The sequence below is a fragment of the Accipiter gentilis genome, chromosome 3 (genome assembly GCF_929443795.1).
Source record: "Accipiter gentilis chromosome 3, bAccGen1.1, whole genome shotgun sequence".
Taxonomy (NCBI): Eukaryota; Metazoa; Chordata; class Aves; order Accipitriformes; family Accipitridae; genus Astur; species Astur gentilis.
In genome coordinates this window covers 20,182,449-20,197,983 of record NC_064882.1, presented here as the reverse complement: position 1 = coordinate 20,197,983, position 15,535 = coordinate 20,182,449, and the positions used below count along the sequence as shown (strand labels likewise).

Sequence of the window (15,535 nt, the reverse complement as noted above, 5' to 3'; positions counted from 1 at the left end):
CTTATTTGTGATCTTATTAACCACAATTTATTGCTATTTAATTACAAACAACTTCTACACTGTTAAAAAACTTGTCAGAGATTAGATATTATATGTATCCTAAAACTTATGGTAAGCCAGATGAAAAAAACAACAATTTGCAAGATTTAGGACACACAACATTTTTGAAAATTCATTCCTATATTGTTCTGACTTTCCATTGTCCCCACTTTTGACTTTGGGAGTGTATCATGACAAGCATTTTGTTACTTGCTTAAATTCATACCTAAATATGGGAAGCCAGGTTCAGTGGCAATGCCCTTAACAAACTTGTAGTGGCTCTGTGCCTGCCCAGTGTACCCTCTTAAATTTCACTCATCGGCATTTTTTTTGTGGGGCACGCTGACATTAAGCAGGCTGCTCTCTCAGTGCATTCATGATCAAATATACATTTAGCCTAGGGTCTGTCAAAATAAACTAGAACAAAAGCAAATCAACACTGTATTTTAAATAGCATTAATGCCTCTCCAGTAAGAAAGAAAGAAAAAAATTGAGTACGTCCTGCAAGTTTTTCCAGTATATTACTCTACTAAAAAATGGAGTATGAAAAGAAAAGGGTAAACCACTGATGGAAGATCACGTGTTCATTTTGATTGACTGAAACAAGTACATTTTAAGTCTTATACTATAACTCTAGTGAAGTGAAAAAGAAAAGCAACATTTCTCCTTCGGCTGCAAACATCTTCACTTGAGAAATCTCTGGAAGCCCAGAAAGAAGCTTCTTCATGCAACTAGCCATAAATTGCATGACTAACAAAATCTAGCAGGTGGGTAGCATGTAGAGATTTTTAACACTTCCCTTCTATCTTTCTAGCTTCCCACAAGCAGACCTCTGCTTTAATGCAAGCCAGCAGTATTGCCAGTTGCTGATTTGTCCCCACCCTCCCCACTGTTGGCTAGACTTTTTGATAAGGATAAGGAAAGGCAATCTATTAAGCTACAGCTTCTCCAATACATTCAGTCTGGCTTTGCTTTTATGTATAAAAAAGACCCTGAGACATTCGTACAGGCCGATGATCCTCCTAGCAATTTAAGATAAGCGGCATACGAAGAACTGTGACAAATATATACCACTGGCAGACTTGCCTCAGCTAAACCAAAATCCTCAGGATTCCTGCTTATTTTCACCTCTATTCATCGTTCAAATTCTAGAATAAAAGCTGAAAAATGCACAGTAGTCTAGAAATGAGTTCTGGGTAAAGAAATAAAATAAGCATGAAGCCATTCAAAATGAAGAGAAGTCCCCTGGATGTGCCAACAGGCTAAAGCACAGGTGCCTGTGGGGGAAATGGAAGGCAGCTTTTCTAAAATCACATGGCTCACAGTTTGAATTCTCCTGTTTACTAGAAAATCAGAAACGGTGGGCAAAGAACAAAGAACAAATTAGCAAGCAAGAAAAACCCCAATAAACGGAGGAAAAAATAAAAAGAAACTGTTCACACAAAGTCTAATATACCTAGTCAGAAGGGTTTCTGACTTAGGAATGCAAATGAAGTTGTACTATAAAGTAGCCTCTTGGCCTAAGTATCAGCTTCATTATTACGTGTTTTTTTAAGTTTTTTTTGAGGCTATGCATGAGTCTTTTTTCCTCCCACACCTTATAAATCAAACATACATTGCTATGTGTATATATATATTTATTCTTAGTCAGTAGCCAATTTTGGCTAACATCTCTGGTGTTAGTTAAGCTATATTATGTATTATAATATTTTGGGGGCAAAAAAGGCTACATGGTACAATTATTAATTCTATCATCTTTTATCTCCATAGGTAAGATTTCCCTCTAGTGTGGAAACATCATCAGAAACACAGGCTTGGTTCAGTTTGCTCCAAACTCCAAGGAAAAGGATATGTCAGGGTTATGGGGAGAGTGTGCACAGTGCTCTGACAACGTTCATCTGTTTCATGATGTCCTTTGTGGCAGCATATCACCTGTTTTGTAACAGCTGCAATTAATGTAAAATCAGTCAGAATTTAAAGGTATTAACTGGTTTCCTCAAAAAAACATTCCCTTTCCTGGGCCCAGCAGAGAACACAGGCTGCAGCCAAAGAAAAAAAGAAAACCTTTTAGTGTACAAAATCCAGGAAATATAAATAATGTGATCCTAATTCACAAAGAAGAAGAAGAAAGGCTGTAATATAGGTAAATGAAGTTATCCTGCTGTTAAAATAATACTAGTGAGATCAAAGTCCACCTGTCTATAACACGCAGATGTGCTAATGAGCAAAATTTTTTATCACAAGAAGCCACTTATTGTTGCCTTCATTGACTAAGAATGTAAAAACAAATATCATTAACAATAAAGAGAAAATAAATGTTTCATAAATGAAAACAAACATTCTTTGAAGTCTTTAATCTGCTCTTCATTAATACTACACAGGCTACATGCACCCAGGTCTGCATTCATCGGTATGGATTGCACTCTGGAATAAAAGTAGCTCAGTGCGGTGCTGAATTAGGTGCATAGCATTTATTGTTAACTGGAGTCAAGAAAGCTTTAAAATACATTAGAAGACGCAACACTGAATAGAGAAAAGAGATTTCAATGTGTCAGGTTACACATTTTTTTAGAAAGTACCGTCTTGTGTTTTAAACCTCTCATCTAACAACTTACTGAAACAAAGTCATGCTGAGCAATGTTAGATATTCACTAACCAAAGGCTATATTTCTCTTTATATACTTACAGCTGCCAAATTTTAGTGGGCATGAGTGAGCATCCATAGGGAAGTCCTCCAAGTGCATTGGACATTCGGCTTGGACTGTAAGCCTAAAAGGAAAAAGACCGCTATGGATTTAAGTCAGTTAGCAGGACAAGAAAATCAATTCCACAGAAATGAACAGAGTTCATGCTGATTTAGGAGATGAAACTGAAATGTTATATTAAACTAATTAAAATTTAAATCAGCTCTTGCTTCTTCCCTTTTATGTGTTCCTTTGGCAGGCATTGACTTATCACATCAAAAACCTAAAAGAGCTGACCTCAAAACTGTGAGCAAAGGCCATTTGAATGAAAATATAAATTATATAACTGCAGGTTGTTAAGAACACTCATTTTCTTCTCATAATGTTTTGAGGTACATGTGTGATTATATGACTCTCAAAGGCTCATTACAAAAGCATATAAAATACAGTTACTTTGCCAAAGGACTGTGCTCCATAGTTTTCTGAATTTATTTTTTTTTTACAGTTTGAATGGAAGACGTAGAAAAAAAACCATTTGTGTTCTTTCAAAAGATTGCTTATACTCATTCTCCATGTTACTTGTGATTATTTTATGTATAAGCATGACAGTATGTTAACAATGCATTCACTTTTGCTCATTTTGTGAAAAAATCACACTAATATCCCAGTATCAAATATGGGGATTAATATGATAAAAAATAATTTTAAACAGTTCGAAGAAAGTTTTTGACAGACTTTTCTTTCCCATTATTTTTAATTAAAAAAAAAAAAACAAAACCATAGCTGTTTCTCCTTCCTATTCTGTAATTCTCCTCTGGGTAGAGATTTTTTTCTGGATGTCTTTGGTCCTCTTCAACCAGCCTCATAGTCACTGTAGTTCATAGTCACTGTATTCCCCACGATGTTCTCCCACCCTTCCCCACAAAAATATTCAATATTTCTATTTCCACACTCCCCAGGAAAGTTTTTCTGAAGTCAAGGGGCAGAGACAAGAGTCACCAAACAGCTGAAGGCAAAGGAAAGACCTGCAGAAGCCTCTGATATAAATCACAGTATCATTTTAAACAGACAGAGATAAAAATGGCTGCTTAAAATCTAGACAATGAACAACAGTTTACACATTAATTTTATACCCTCAGCACCAACATACTTAAAGTCATGAAAATGCTTAGTTAATTCTAGCTGACATGACCCATCTTACATTCTTTAAAAAAATCCTTCATAATGGTTTCAAACAGTATTTCTTATTATTTATAGCATATGATTATAATACCTTCTGCAGGGAGAGAATTTCAGTCAGTTTATACAAATACAACTTCAAATATATTCAAAAATACTCAATTTATTTCCAGCAAACTTTTCTCAACCTCTCCAACCACCACACCATTCAACATTATTAGCAGTCTACCCATCAACACTCAATACTATAAGGGTTTGGGTGTTGTATAGTAAATCAGGCTTAAGGGATGCTGGCATGGCTGCATGGAAAAAAATTGCACATTTGCTTTAGAGCTCACATTTTCTATCTTACTTAGGTTGGGGATTTTAAGTCCACATTCACAAACTCAATTTATTAAATATCCTCAAAGGAAAAGAAAGGAACTTAATAAGGAGTTTCTGGAAATTTGGATTAAAAAAATCCAAAAAACTCATATAGGTAACATTATTGCAAAAAGAGCAATCAAAGAAGAAATCAGTCTTAAAAAAAATGCTGCTTATGCCTGTACATGATATTTATAATTTTTCATAAATTATTTTCTAAGCAAATTTAATACATTTTACTAGCTAAATGTTTCTCTTAGCTGCTAATCATCCACAGGATGCAAAAATTAAAAATATTGTAATTAGATATAAAGAAAGTTATTACAGAGTAAGACATATTTTCCCTGTAGTTCTTGCTGGAAAGAATTTGAGGCCTTATTTCTTCTTCTTCTTTATTTTTTGTTGCCACTGATCTTAATATATTTGCGTAAGGGCTCACATGGTCTGTACAATGGCTGCAGTAACAGGCAAAAGTCATATACTATTTTAATTGTTCTAAGATGGAGTTGGTAAACTTTGAGTATTCTTAATAATTCTTACACACTGCTTCCCATTTGAAGGTCTCAGAGCACTTTATGCAGGTGGTCAGTATCTTTTGTTACATTATAGAGGTATGAAAACTGAGGAAGAAGTAGGAAAACTGATCTAACTCATAATCACCCAACAGACTTCTAACAAACTGGAAACAACACATACATTTTCCTCGCTTTCTTACCGCTGGGAGAGAAATGAAACAAAGGGGAGTCCTCCTGGAAACATATTTAATTGTTATTTGGTAAAGTAACATACCTGAAAATAGCTTGAGTAGAGAACAGATGAAAAGACTTACCTCATGGTGTACAAGAGAGTCCCATCATCTTGGATTCGTAGAAGCTTGTTTGGCATTGTCATGTTATGAGCCACTGACTTCTTCCCATTGTGAAAAAATGTATCTGGGGTCCAGATTTTGCTGGCCATTAAGTTGTTCAATCGAAGAATGTTCATCGGGCCCTTAAACTTTAATCTCTCATCCTTCCATCTCTGACGGAAGAAAACATCTATTGTGTATTCCTGCAATGGAATAAAGATATGCTTTTTTTGACACAATGAAACATTCATCTGTTTTTTGAGGGCCAAAACAGAAAAGCTCTGGTTGCAAAAATTCTCTTGGTAAAATTGTCAAGGGAGAACAAACATCACATAAAATTGTGTAACACTGAGAATAATAAACAGGAAGTCAATTTATTAAGGGTATGACATTCTCCTTAATGACCATTAGCTGTTGTTCGTATATCGAACCCTTCCAATATTTAGATTTCTGTACCTGATACACATAGTATGTGTGACAAGGGTAATTTCAATAAACACAGCTATTTTATGTTAAGAAGTAAGAAAAAAATACACAGAAGGATATTAAATAGTTCCTGCAGCAGATGCACCTGAAGGAGAGTAACCCAGCATTTCAAGAGCAAGAAGAATGGCTGAAACTGAAAGGAAGGAAACAAGGCCACCCATAAAGGGTACAATATATCCAGGCAGACTGACATAAGGAAGATTTATTTTTCCAAAGAGGAAAGTAAGGCTCTGTAGTGGTATGGATTTTATTAACAAAAGTACATAGGCAGGGAACAATAACTGATGATTAACAGGTGACACACACTGCCTGCTGAGCTTTGATGCCTAGTCTTGGGAAGGAAGTACTGTCTGGAGAAAACGATGCAAGCAAAAACAGACTGATGACCTAGACCAGATGCCTGTGTCACTCAGCGCTGGGTATCCCATCTGCTAGGTTTTGTTGCTGTTCTAAACAAACAAACAAAAAAGATACTGATTAAACATTGATAATGTAAATTCATCAACTAACTTCAAATTGGGTCTGTAAATGGATTTAGTAGTTTGCTACTGTCAGCACAGCATGTAAATTGGAAATGGAAGAGCTTTAAAACTTTGTTGGAAGCAAACTGTATTCTGTGTATTGGCAAATGCTATCTTGGTGCAATTTCAGCTTTAGTGGACAGGTGCAAAATGGACCCATGGTTTCAAAATACTGGTATGTTACAACAGTCTGTACTATTGCAACTACTCTGCAAATGCTACAGTTTATGTAAACCATTTTCAAGTAAATTATCTTTGAATGGACAGGTCCTGATAAAATTCAACCAATATAAAATATTCAAGTGATTTCAATATAAAAGTGATTTCAAGGAACTTAGCCCCCATCACTTTCTGCTAGCTCCATTGTGTGCTGATTAAAAAGGCTTAAGTTTTTTCTCAGTCAATCATAAGGCGGTACAAAAGGAGTGCTGAGTAGACAGCAAGAAACGACAGCCCTTTTCAGCTCCTTTTGTCTGTGAGACAAGGAGCTGTGAGGACCTTTTCCAGGTCAGGGCCAGAGGCTAAGACAAGCATGTGGAATAAAGGAAAGAGAATTCTGTTACCTGAAGGAGCATGGCAGGGGCAGGAGAGAAAGCAGTCATTAGGAACTGTGTCAGGTGCTTGGGGAGATCTTTTTGGAACGATGTAATAGGATACTTATAAACTAACCTGACAAAAACCACAGGTGCAATTTTTAGCTATAGCAGGAGGTCTTACATTACTACGATACAATGTTGTCATTTTTCTAATTAAAATTATTGTTACTCCACCAAATATAAAATAAAACTAACAAAACAGTACACTGATAATTAATTTCCTTGGGTTTCTTTAATGCCAGTTCCTGTTTTCTCTAATAATATGTTAGTAAATATCTCTGTGAAATACAGAATTATGCACTTCTAAAACATGTATTTCTTTGACATTATACCTAATCTTTTACTGTCTCTCATCACTGCCAGATACACTGCTTCGTGACAAGTAATCTGCCCATTTCTCTATGATAGATCACAATCAATTATCCTGTTTTATTTGCTGATGTATATGTTGTTTTATTTGCTAAATATTGTGTGACTTAAAATCCCATTTACAAATTCCAAGTTATCTATCAGTTCCATTGTAGACCACAGTAAGTCACAAAACACATAAAATCACAGAGGACCAGGAGCAGCAGGAACAGTGTGCTTGAAGCAGGGGGAATATATGAAATCTGGCAAGAAATACCAGGTAATTCAAGGGAAACAACTGCCCTAAAAGCATCCTTGTGGTTTCTGTCTGAGGGGCTTTGCCAATAAATCATTGCTATGTATAAGATTGATGTTTCAGGTATAAGGAAGTGGAAAGAGCCTGGGGGAGTAAGACTTTGAAATCCCGCTGAAATTCAGCAGAAGTGAGTGGTAAGTCCTACAGGTTCCTTTGACAAATATCCCTGCACATAAATGATTAGAATATAAATCTTAAGTTTTTGTAATGTTTCCATCAATAGAGAATTTCAAAGGTCCCGCTGCTTCACTGTCTTCCAACATATAAAAAAAGAATTACATGAGAGATGATAAAATAGAAAAAAAAGCAGACATGAAATGCCACTAAATCAAAACAGCAACATTTCAAAAAAACCACATCTGACGCATGGCAACTGCTTAGGAAGTGGAATAAGCAGGATAGAATCTGAGCTGCAGCCTTGAAAGATCCCACCAATAAATCTCTGACTGATCCACAGGTAATTCTAATCTCTCCATCCAATTCATGCTGGAAATCTTTATTTGCAGAACATACCATTTAGAAGATGGAAACAGGGAATAAACCAAGGTTTGGTGTGAATGACCATGAACACCTTCTCCTTCCATTTACCACAACAGTAATAAAATCTATCATAGTTCTTAAATAACTTATGTTTCTATAGACCTCAGTGCATTTTTCAAAAGAAGTATTGGGATCTCATTTTTGTTTGAACGGAAACCAAGGCACAGAGATGAAATTAACTTGTCCCAGTCCATTTGCAGAGTGATTATGAAAAGCAAAATACAATCCATGCCTTTTGCACTCCAGTGCTATATTCACTGATCCCATGTTCCCTCCTGAGCCAAATCTATTCTACTTATGATGATGAATATCCCTTCATATTCATATAATATGAAGATTACCATACAAAACAAATGAAAAAAAGAGGAAACTATTAAAGTATTTTGAATATAATCAATGCAATAAAAAGCCAGCATTTATCAAAAGTTGCTACATAAAGATTTTTTAACTATTTCCTATTCCATATATGTATCACTTTGTGGTAAATGCTGTGTAATGTTTACTTTCTAAGCAAGACTAACATTCTGTTAGAAATGCAAACCTGGACTCTAGAAAAAAAGACTCAAATTAATACCTGACAGTCGTTTCATACACTCTGCAGATATTCTCCTATATGAAAAAACCTGTGCTGTCTTTAGACATTACCAAACCACTCGCCACTATATAGTGCAGTATCTCCACAAAATCACAAGAGCATACTTCCTGGACTACAAAGGACTCCTGTGATAATTTCTAGACAAGGAAATGCTTCCTCCCAATTTGTGTCTGAAATAGTGCTTTCACAGCTGGGCTCTAACACAGTACAATTAAACATAATCTTTCAAATATGTATTATACCAGCTTACATGAAATTTTAGGTACAGATGATGAGATTCTTACCACAGTGTTAAGAAGCACTGAGCTTCTGCCAGTTCAATGTTCAGAAGAATACAATGGTGAAGGAATTTCATTCTTCTTTTAATATGCAGTTGTTGTGCATAACAGTATGCACAGAAGAAAATACATTAGTATCTCTGGGAGAAGCTTTAACTGACCTGAGTATAAGCAATCCCTCCTCACTACATGGCAGTCTTCTTTTTTGCTAGGCCAGATTTGTATGGGAAAAGTTCAAACAACAAAAAATGTACTCTCATCCTCTCAGCTAATGGTTGGCAGATTTTGGAAGTCTTTGCATCTGGATTAAAGATGGAAGTGTTCCAAACCTTTCAAAAATTGTGAGTGTCCATTAGCAAGCAGCATTGTCATGGAGCAGACTGAACATTTTATTAATCCGTCTCTGGAACACAGCATTTTGTTTACTGAATAGTTCAGGCCAGAGTTCCTCATTCCGTACTTGTAAAGATTCTTCTCAGTCAGTTCTCTAAAGAAAGTTTGGCTTTTTCTTGACCACTGTTAAAGCCATTAATGGGCACACATATACAAGCATGAAAGCAAATTTTAAATACTGTAAAATATAAAACTTCAAAAAAGCAAATACAAAAAATTAAAAATAAGGAAAGGGAAAAAGGCACACATACCTTTTTATTGATTCCTTAAAGACAGTCAGAAATACTGTGGTTGATATATTGATGAGGTAAACACCTAAGATTCAGGGACCTGTATCTCACCTACCTAGTATAGGAGCTTCATATTAATATTTATTTTTACATTACTATAACTTCTTAATTTTAGTTCTTAAAAAGCACATTCTTGGTGTCATATCTACCTTAAGGCAATGTGTAATTTTTCTTTCAGTTTAGCTTAAAAACATTAACAATATTAGTATGCAACTAGTACTGTTGAATACTAACATGCTTGGTATGCAACTAAGTATCAAAACCACTTCCATGAAAACCAAGAAGGAGTTTTAGACAGGAGACTCAAAAAAATGTGATTATTCAAAGCAAAATAATCTTCCCAGTATATGCATTCTTGCTATAATCTGATATCTGTGGGCTTGATAAGTGCAAGTTTGTGATGGAACTTCTGCAAATTAATTTACCAAACTTCCTCACTAGGCATTTGGATCTAGTTTTTTAGTGAATGCTGAAATTAGCTTTACAGTGGGAGGCTCAAATTGTAAGTTTGTGGTCTTGGTCATTTCATTCTCTGTGGGATAGATTTGTGCATGGTGCAAATGGCACACACAAGGGCTAACACACTACAACAGTCTGCAAAACCCCATAGTTCTTGAAGTACGCTGTTGCATGGCTTGGCTTTACCTAGGCCTGTCTACCAGACCGGACAATGTTTCTACCATCTCCATCTCACTTTCTATTTATCTCTTCTCTTAAAAATAATAATAATAATAATAATAATAATTGTCTAACAGTATCAGTATTGAAAAGAGTTCAGGATGCAATTCTCCTCTCCCCCAAAACCCCTCAACGCTCCAATCACAAACAGTGACTACTCACACTCTGTAAGAGTACTTCACTAGCTGTCTATCTAACATCAAATCTCACTGCACAGATGTATAAACTGAGTCTGTTTGTTCTTTTCCAAAACTTACCTTCTGATGTGTACAAAACACAGAACATAGAAGGAAATAGCAGATGGCCAGAAATTCCTTTCAGGTCTTTGGGTGGTGCAGATCTTATACACCCGTGAATAGAATTCTTGAAAATATTCTGAATAAACTCCCTTATGAAGGAGAGTTGTGGTCTGAAACTGCACTATTGGCTATTTATTATGAAAATCTTTAACAGCCCTGTTAAACACTATCCCATCACTGCATTTCAAAGGAACATGTACTCATTTTTAAATACTTTTAAATAAAAAGTAATGTCTGCCAGATATATACGACCTTTAGTACTATAAAGAATATGTGGTATATTCCTAGGGAATTGTAGTATGATTCTCCTCTATTTGAAGAACTCATTTCAAGCCTTTTATTTCTGCTTCTTCTGCCATCTTCAGTCATTTTTGTCTAAGCATTTAATCTAAACATGAAGTATTTGAAAAAAATCTGGAAAAAATGTGTTTAACCAGTTTGAATGATAGTGTCTAGGGAAGAGAATGTCTTCCTATTCATTCCCATTTATGAAAAGGATCTTCTCTGAATGATTTTCTCTCTCTTTCTTTCCACAGAACTGATGTAGAATGAACTCTGAGTCTAAAAAAAGCACTGAGAAGGGATAAGAGAGGAATGTGAAAGATACGAATAGGGATTACTTAGAAAAGAGACTACAGAATATTATTCATGCTGCTGTTACTGAAAATACAAACACTTCTTGTTACCTTTTTTTATTCAGACATGGAGAAAGAACAACCCTGAAACACAATGGGTGCCTGGTGCCAGGGACAGGAATCCAAACAAGAGGTACACCGAGAGCTAATGTCAGCGAAGGGCTTGGACACAGACTCTGACAAATCAATCTCCAATATTGATCCACTTGGCTTGATGCTGCACAGGTGAACAAGCCTTCCCAACACAATAAAAGGACAGAAATTCTGCAAGAGATCATGTGAGACACCCTCCTCAAAATTTCAGCCCATGGATTTAACTTGCAAAGGCAATGACCTGAGCCTATAATAAAAGGGAATAGAGCAATCAATTTATTGACTTTTCAGAAACATATCAATGATAAAAAGACAACCTAGATGCTCCCCAACACCCAAGAAGGCCAAGTGTATTTATCATTTCTGTTTGCCTTTTACTCTTTAGTCTTCTGTTACTGAGTTAAAATAAAAGCTACAGTAAAATAATTGTAGTGCTTTTTTTAATCTTTGTGAAAAAAATCATCTTTATGCATTCCCGTATTGCATCCTGACTTACAAATCATACAACCCCTGTAAAGCTTCTCTCCAGTTAAGGAGCCATAGCTAATAATTAGACTTTGAAACCGCTAAAAAATAAGTTTCACAGAAAAAATACAAAATCTGAAATACAAAGTGGAATGAGGAAATCTGAAAAACCGACACAAAAAAAGAAACACGGTTCCCAGTTCAGACACTCTCTCTAAAGAACCATTCTCATTTGTAGTGAGAGATGCTGTAACAATCCTTTCGGTCATTTCTGGATTTGACCTTCAGCTTTCATTGAAAATTTCTGTTCTGGCTATATTTGAAAAATCAGAAATGCTTATTGAAAGTTTAATCGAAAACTGACAAGATGGAAGTGAGTGCAGCAATGAACTAGCTGGGTATGACCATCTCTGCAGAGAAGTGTTCACGTTTCTTGACTCTAGAGTGAAAAAAATAGAGGTCTATCATAAAGAAACTAGGAAAAATTGTTGTGTACAAACAAATAGGGAAAAACAAAAATGTAATCACGGTAAACAAAACTCCCCAAAGACAATGAAAAGCTAAGGTTGAAAGCTGAAACACAAAACTTCAGAATACTTGTTAGTTTTAATATTCAAGCAAAACTGATTCAGGTCTTGCCACCTACTGTATTGTAGGAAAGCAGGAAAGACTGTTCCCAGGGACAATTAGAAAGACTGCTCTGAGGCAAAATTTGGCAAAATCTGGCAAAATCTTGGCAAAGCTTGCTTCACAGCAGACCTCATATACAGGTTCTCAGTGCCTATATTCTCTGTTTTACATAAAATAACCATTGCTTGGGGAGTAAATATGTTTCTGATTTATTATTTATATTATTTTTTTCTAGCAAGGACATCAGCACTTATGGCTATCTGGGAAATTTTAGAAGCCAAAGTGTCAAGAGCACCTGGAAAGAAAGTAAGTCTGAGAAAAAGCTGTAAAAGTACCTTGCTTGCAGTGCTAAAATCAGAGTTAGCAGCATATATACTTATAAAGATACATCGATCTACCAGACTTCAAATAATTAATTTTGAAAAAGCAGAGAAATAATCAGTTTTAATGTTTAAATGAAATTATTTCTATTTTGTTATTCTACAAATCATAATCCAAGCAGAATTATCCTTCACCTCAGAATTTTAAAATATTAAATATTTTAATTTAATTACAATTTTTTATTAGCCTCTGTAATCATAATTTAGCCTTATAACTCTTTAGAAAATTCAGATACGCTATGTTTTTCAATTGTTCTGTTCAATTTTTGGTTTGTTTGTTTTTCTAAACAAGGCAGCTTCTCTTCTCTCGGGCTAGTGTCAAAATAAATTTGTATCACTGATCTGGTTGGAAGCCTATAAGGCAGAGCATCATAATAGTGAACTTAAACATTTCAGAGCAATAACAGCTCAAAAAGACAGAACAGTGAAAGTAAAATCTGTTTAATCCCATGTTTAGTTTTGCCTTCCTTGATTCTCATTAGTTTGCAAAATGAAGTTGAAAATCCCTGTTGGATATTGGCATCTCCTTTGACATTAAATACTGTGGTTGACGTACAATAGCATTTTTATGACACAGCTAATATGGATACACCAATATTTTAGTCACAGCAGTCCATTTGAAGTGCAGTTTGCAACAGAGTTCTGGCCAAGAGTCAACAGATTTGGTAGCTGAGTATTTTGGGCAGAACAGAGAGTAGCATCTTTTTAACTTAGTCAAAATGTTAAACCACAACAAGGATCAAAAGGTTTTGACTCTTAAAACATCTAGAGAAAAATCTCAATCTTTGCTTTTACCTCCTAAATTTATCAATGACAAACATCAGCTAGCCTAAAATCAGGCAAAGATCAAATTCCCCTGGACTTATTATTTTTTGGCAAAATTGTGATACTGGAAAAAATACAGGGAAAATTAATAAAAACCTACATTCTAGCAATCGTACTGAGTCACAGATTGCACATGTTACTATATTATCATTAATGGGAACTACTATACTTAGTGAGGAAAACAGAAATGTCACAAATTGCTATCAATTCAACAAAGGTTAGAATGGCATTTTATCAACTTTGTGAATCAACACTGCTATGCGACAACTGTGTCCTTAGTTCCGATCTACCCATCATTTTCAGTGTGCCGCCTCCCTCTTCCATACTATAAACACATATTAATCATCTCCCATGGCAGTGAGTCCTCTTTCCATTTTCAACAGGCTTTTCTCCAAAGCACTGTTATTCTTCACAATATGCTAACCAAGGGGGAAAACACCAAAACTGGCAAATAGATCATGCAAAGGAGTGCAGTCATACATCTGCTGACTTTTGTTTCTATGAAAAATCCCAGGGAAAGGAATTCTACTGGCAGCAATGACTATGAGAGTTTTGGGCAACAGCAGTGACCAGCCTAAAAACCTGATGTGACTGAAGGGCTCACCACTCACACTGTGAAAGCAGAAGACCTCTGAAGCTGGGACCCAACCTCGCTGAAAAGATCTGAGATTCAGTTTGAGATCCTCTGGAGATTTAGGAGGACATGGGCAAGAGTCAAACTTATTGTCCCAATGAGGCCTTTTAAGGAGGAAGCTTATAAAATGAGAATATCCAGAGCTTCCAACATTTACAGAAGAAAGTATCATTAAACCCTCTGTATAGTAGTTTACAATATCAATTCAGTAACACAATACCTAAATGAAGGAGTACTCATGGTAAAAACTCTAATGTCACCTTCATGTTCGACAGAACATGTGATAGTTTGGAAGCTATTATTTCAAAACTCAGATGTTGAAATTTTCTAATTGATTGCTCATACATTTATAATTATCAACTGAACAAGCTAAATTAACCCTGAAGCTTGTAGTAGTAAGTATTAAACTGCTCTTACTTACCTATCTACTTATCTGCAAACAGACCTCCCATTACAGTAACAGCTGCCGTTCTGATGCACTGCACTCTGTTTCAATTAACACCTCTGCACAGAGCTGTTAGCGCTGTAGGATCAAATGACGTGACCCCTTACTGTGCCATCATATCTGTCCATGCAAATGGACAGCCATTGCTCTCCACACATTTACACACTGATGTCAAAAGTGTTTCAGGAGCTAGGGATTAGGTTCAGGGAGCTTTTAATTAAATTTCCATTTAAGCACAGATGACTTGCACAGCCTTGGGTAAGTCTCCTTCTGCCTCAGTACCACCTCTTTAAAATTGGGTTAATATCATCTCCCCATTTCACAGGAATACTGTAAGTGTCAACACTGTGAAGTTACGGGATACTAGACCAACAAGGTCAAGATGTTCATATCACCTTTGTATATAGCTGTGGATACTTGGTTTTTATAATTGGTAATAAAATAAGAATCATTTCAGAAAACTAACATCATTAGGAAAAAACACCTCAAGAGAATCAGTAACATATACAGTGACAAAAAGAAAATAAATGTCTATTTTTCCTATGAAACAACTTTTCATGTGAAGCTTCAGTAATATATTCATCACAGTCAAAACAAAGCTTGAAAACTGAAACTATCACATACAAAAAAACAGATTTTCCAAAGCTATGACTACCTGTTAGTCAGTGAGCAATTAACTTTCAAAATGTACAACATGCCATGAAATATTTACTTTCATTGCAATGTAGCTTGTAACATCAAGATGTTTCCTGGTTTGTATGATGCATAACCCAAAAGTTTTAATAGAAAAAGTAAATATTGCCTGTTTTAAAAAATATTGGGGTTTAATACCTATAGATACACATAGGTAGTATTTTATATGTCTCATACATAATCACAAATGTTAAAACACTTCAAAAAATAATTTCCTGCAGGAAGTAATTTCTTGCAGGAACAGCAACGGCAGCTAAAGTAACTTTCAGACTGTCCTTCCCTT

The 15,535-nt window shown here is 35.5% G+C and overlaps 1 protein-coding gene across 1 annotated transcript in view; it reads right to left on the bottom strand.

Annotated features, from left to right (window-relative positions):
• GABRA2 (gamma-aminobutyric acid type A receptor subunit alpha2) overlaps positions 1-15,535 on the bottom strand; it is a 64,371-nt gene that overhangs the window by 20,797 nt on the left and 28,039 nt on the right. The window contains exons 4-5 of the mRNA XM_049793682.1: positions 5,095-5,315; positions 2,726-2,808 (exon numbers count right to left, since the gene is read on the bottom strand). Coding sequence (XP_049649639.1) covers positions 2,726-2,808; positions 5,095-5,315 — 304 coding nt within the window. The remainder of the gene's footprint in view (positions 1-2,725; positions 2,809-5,094; positions 5,316-15,535) is intronic.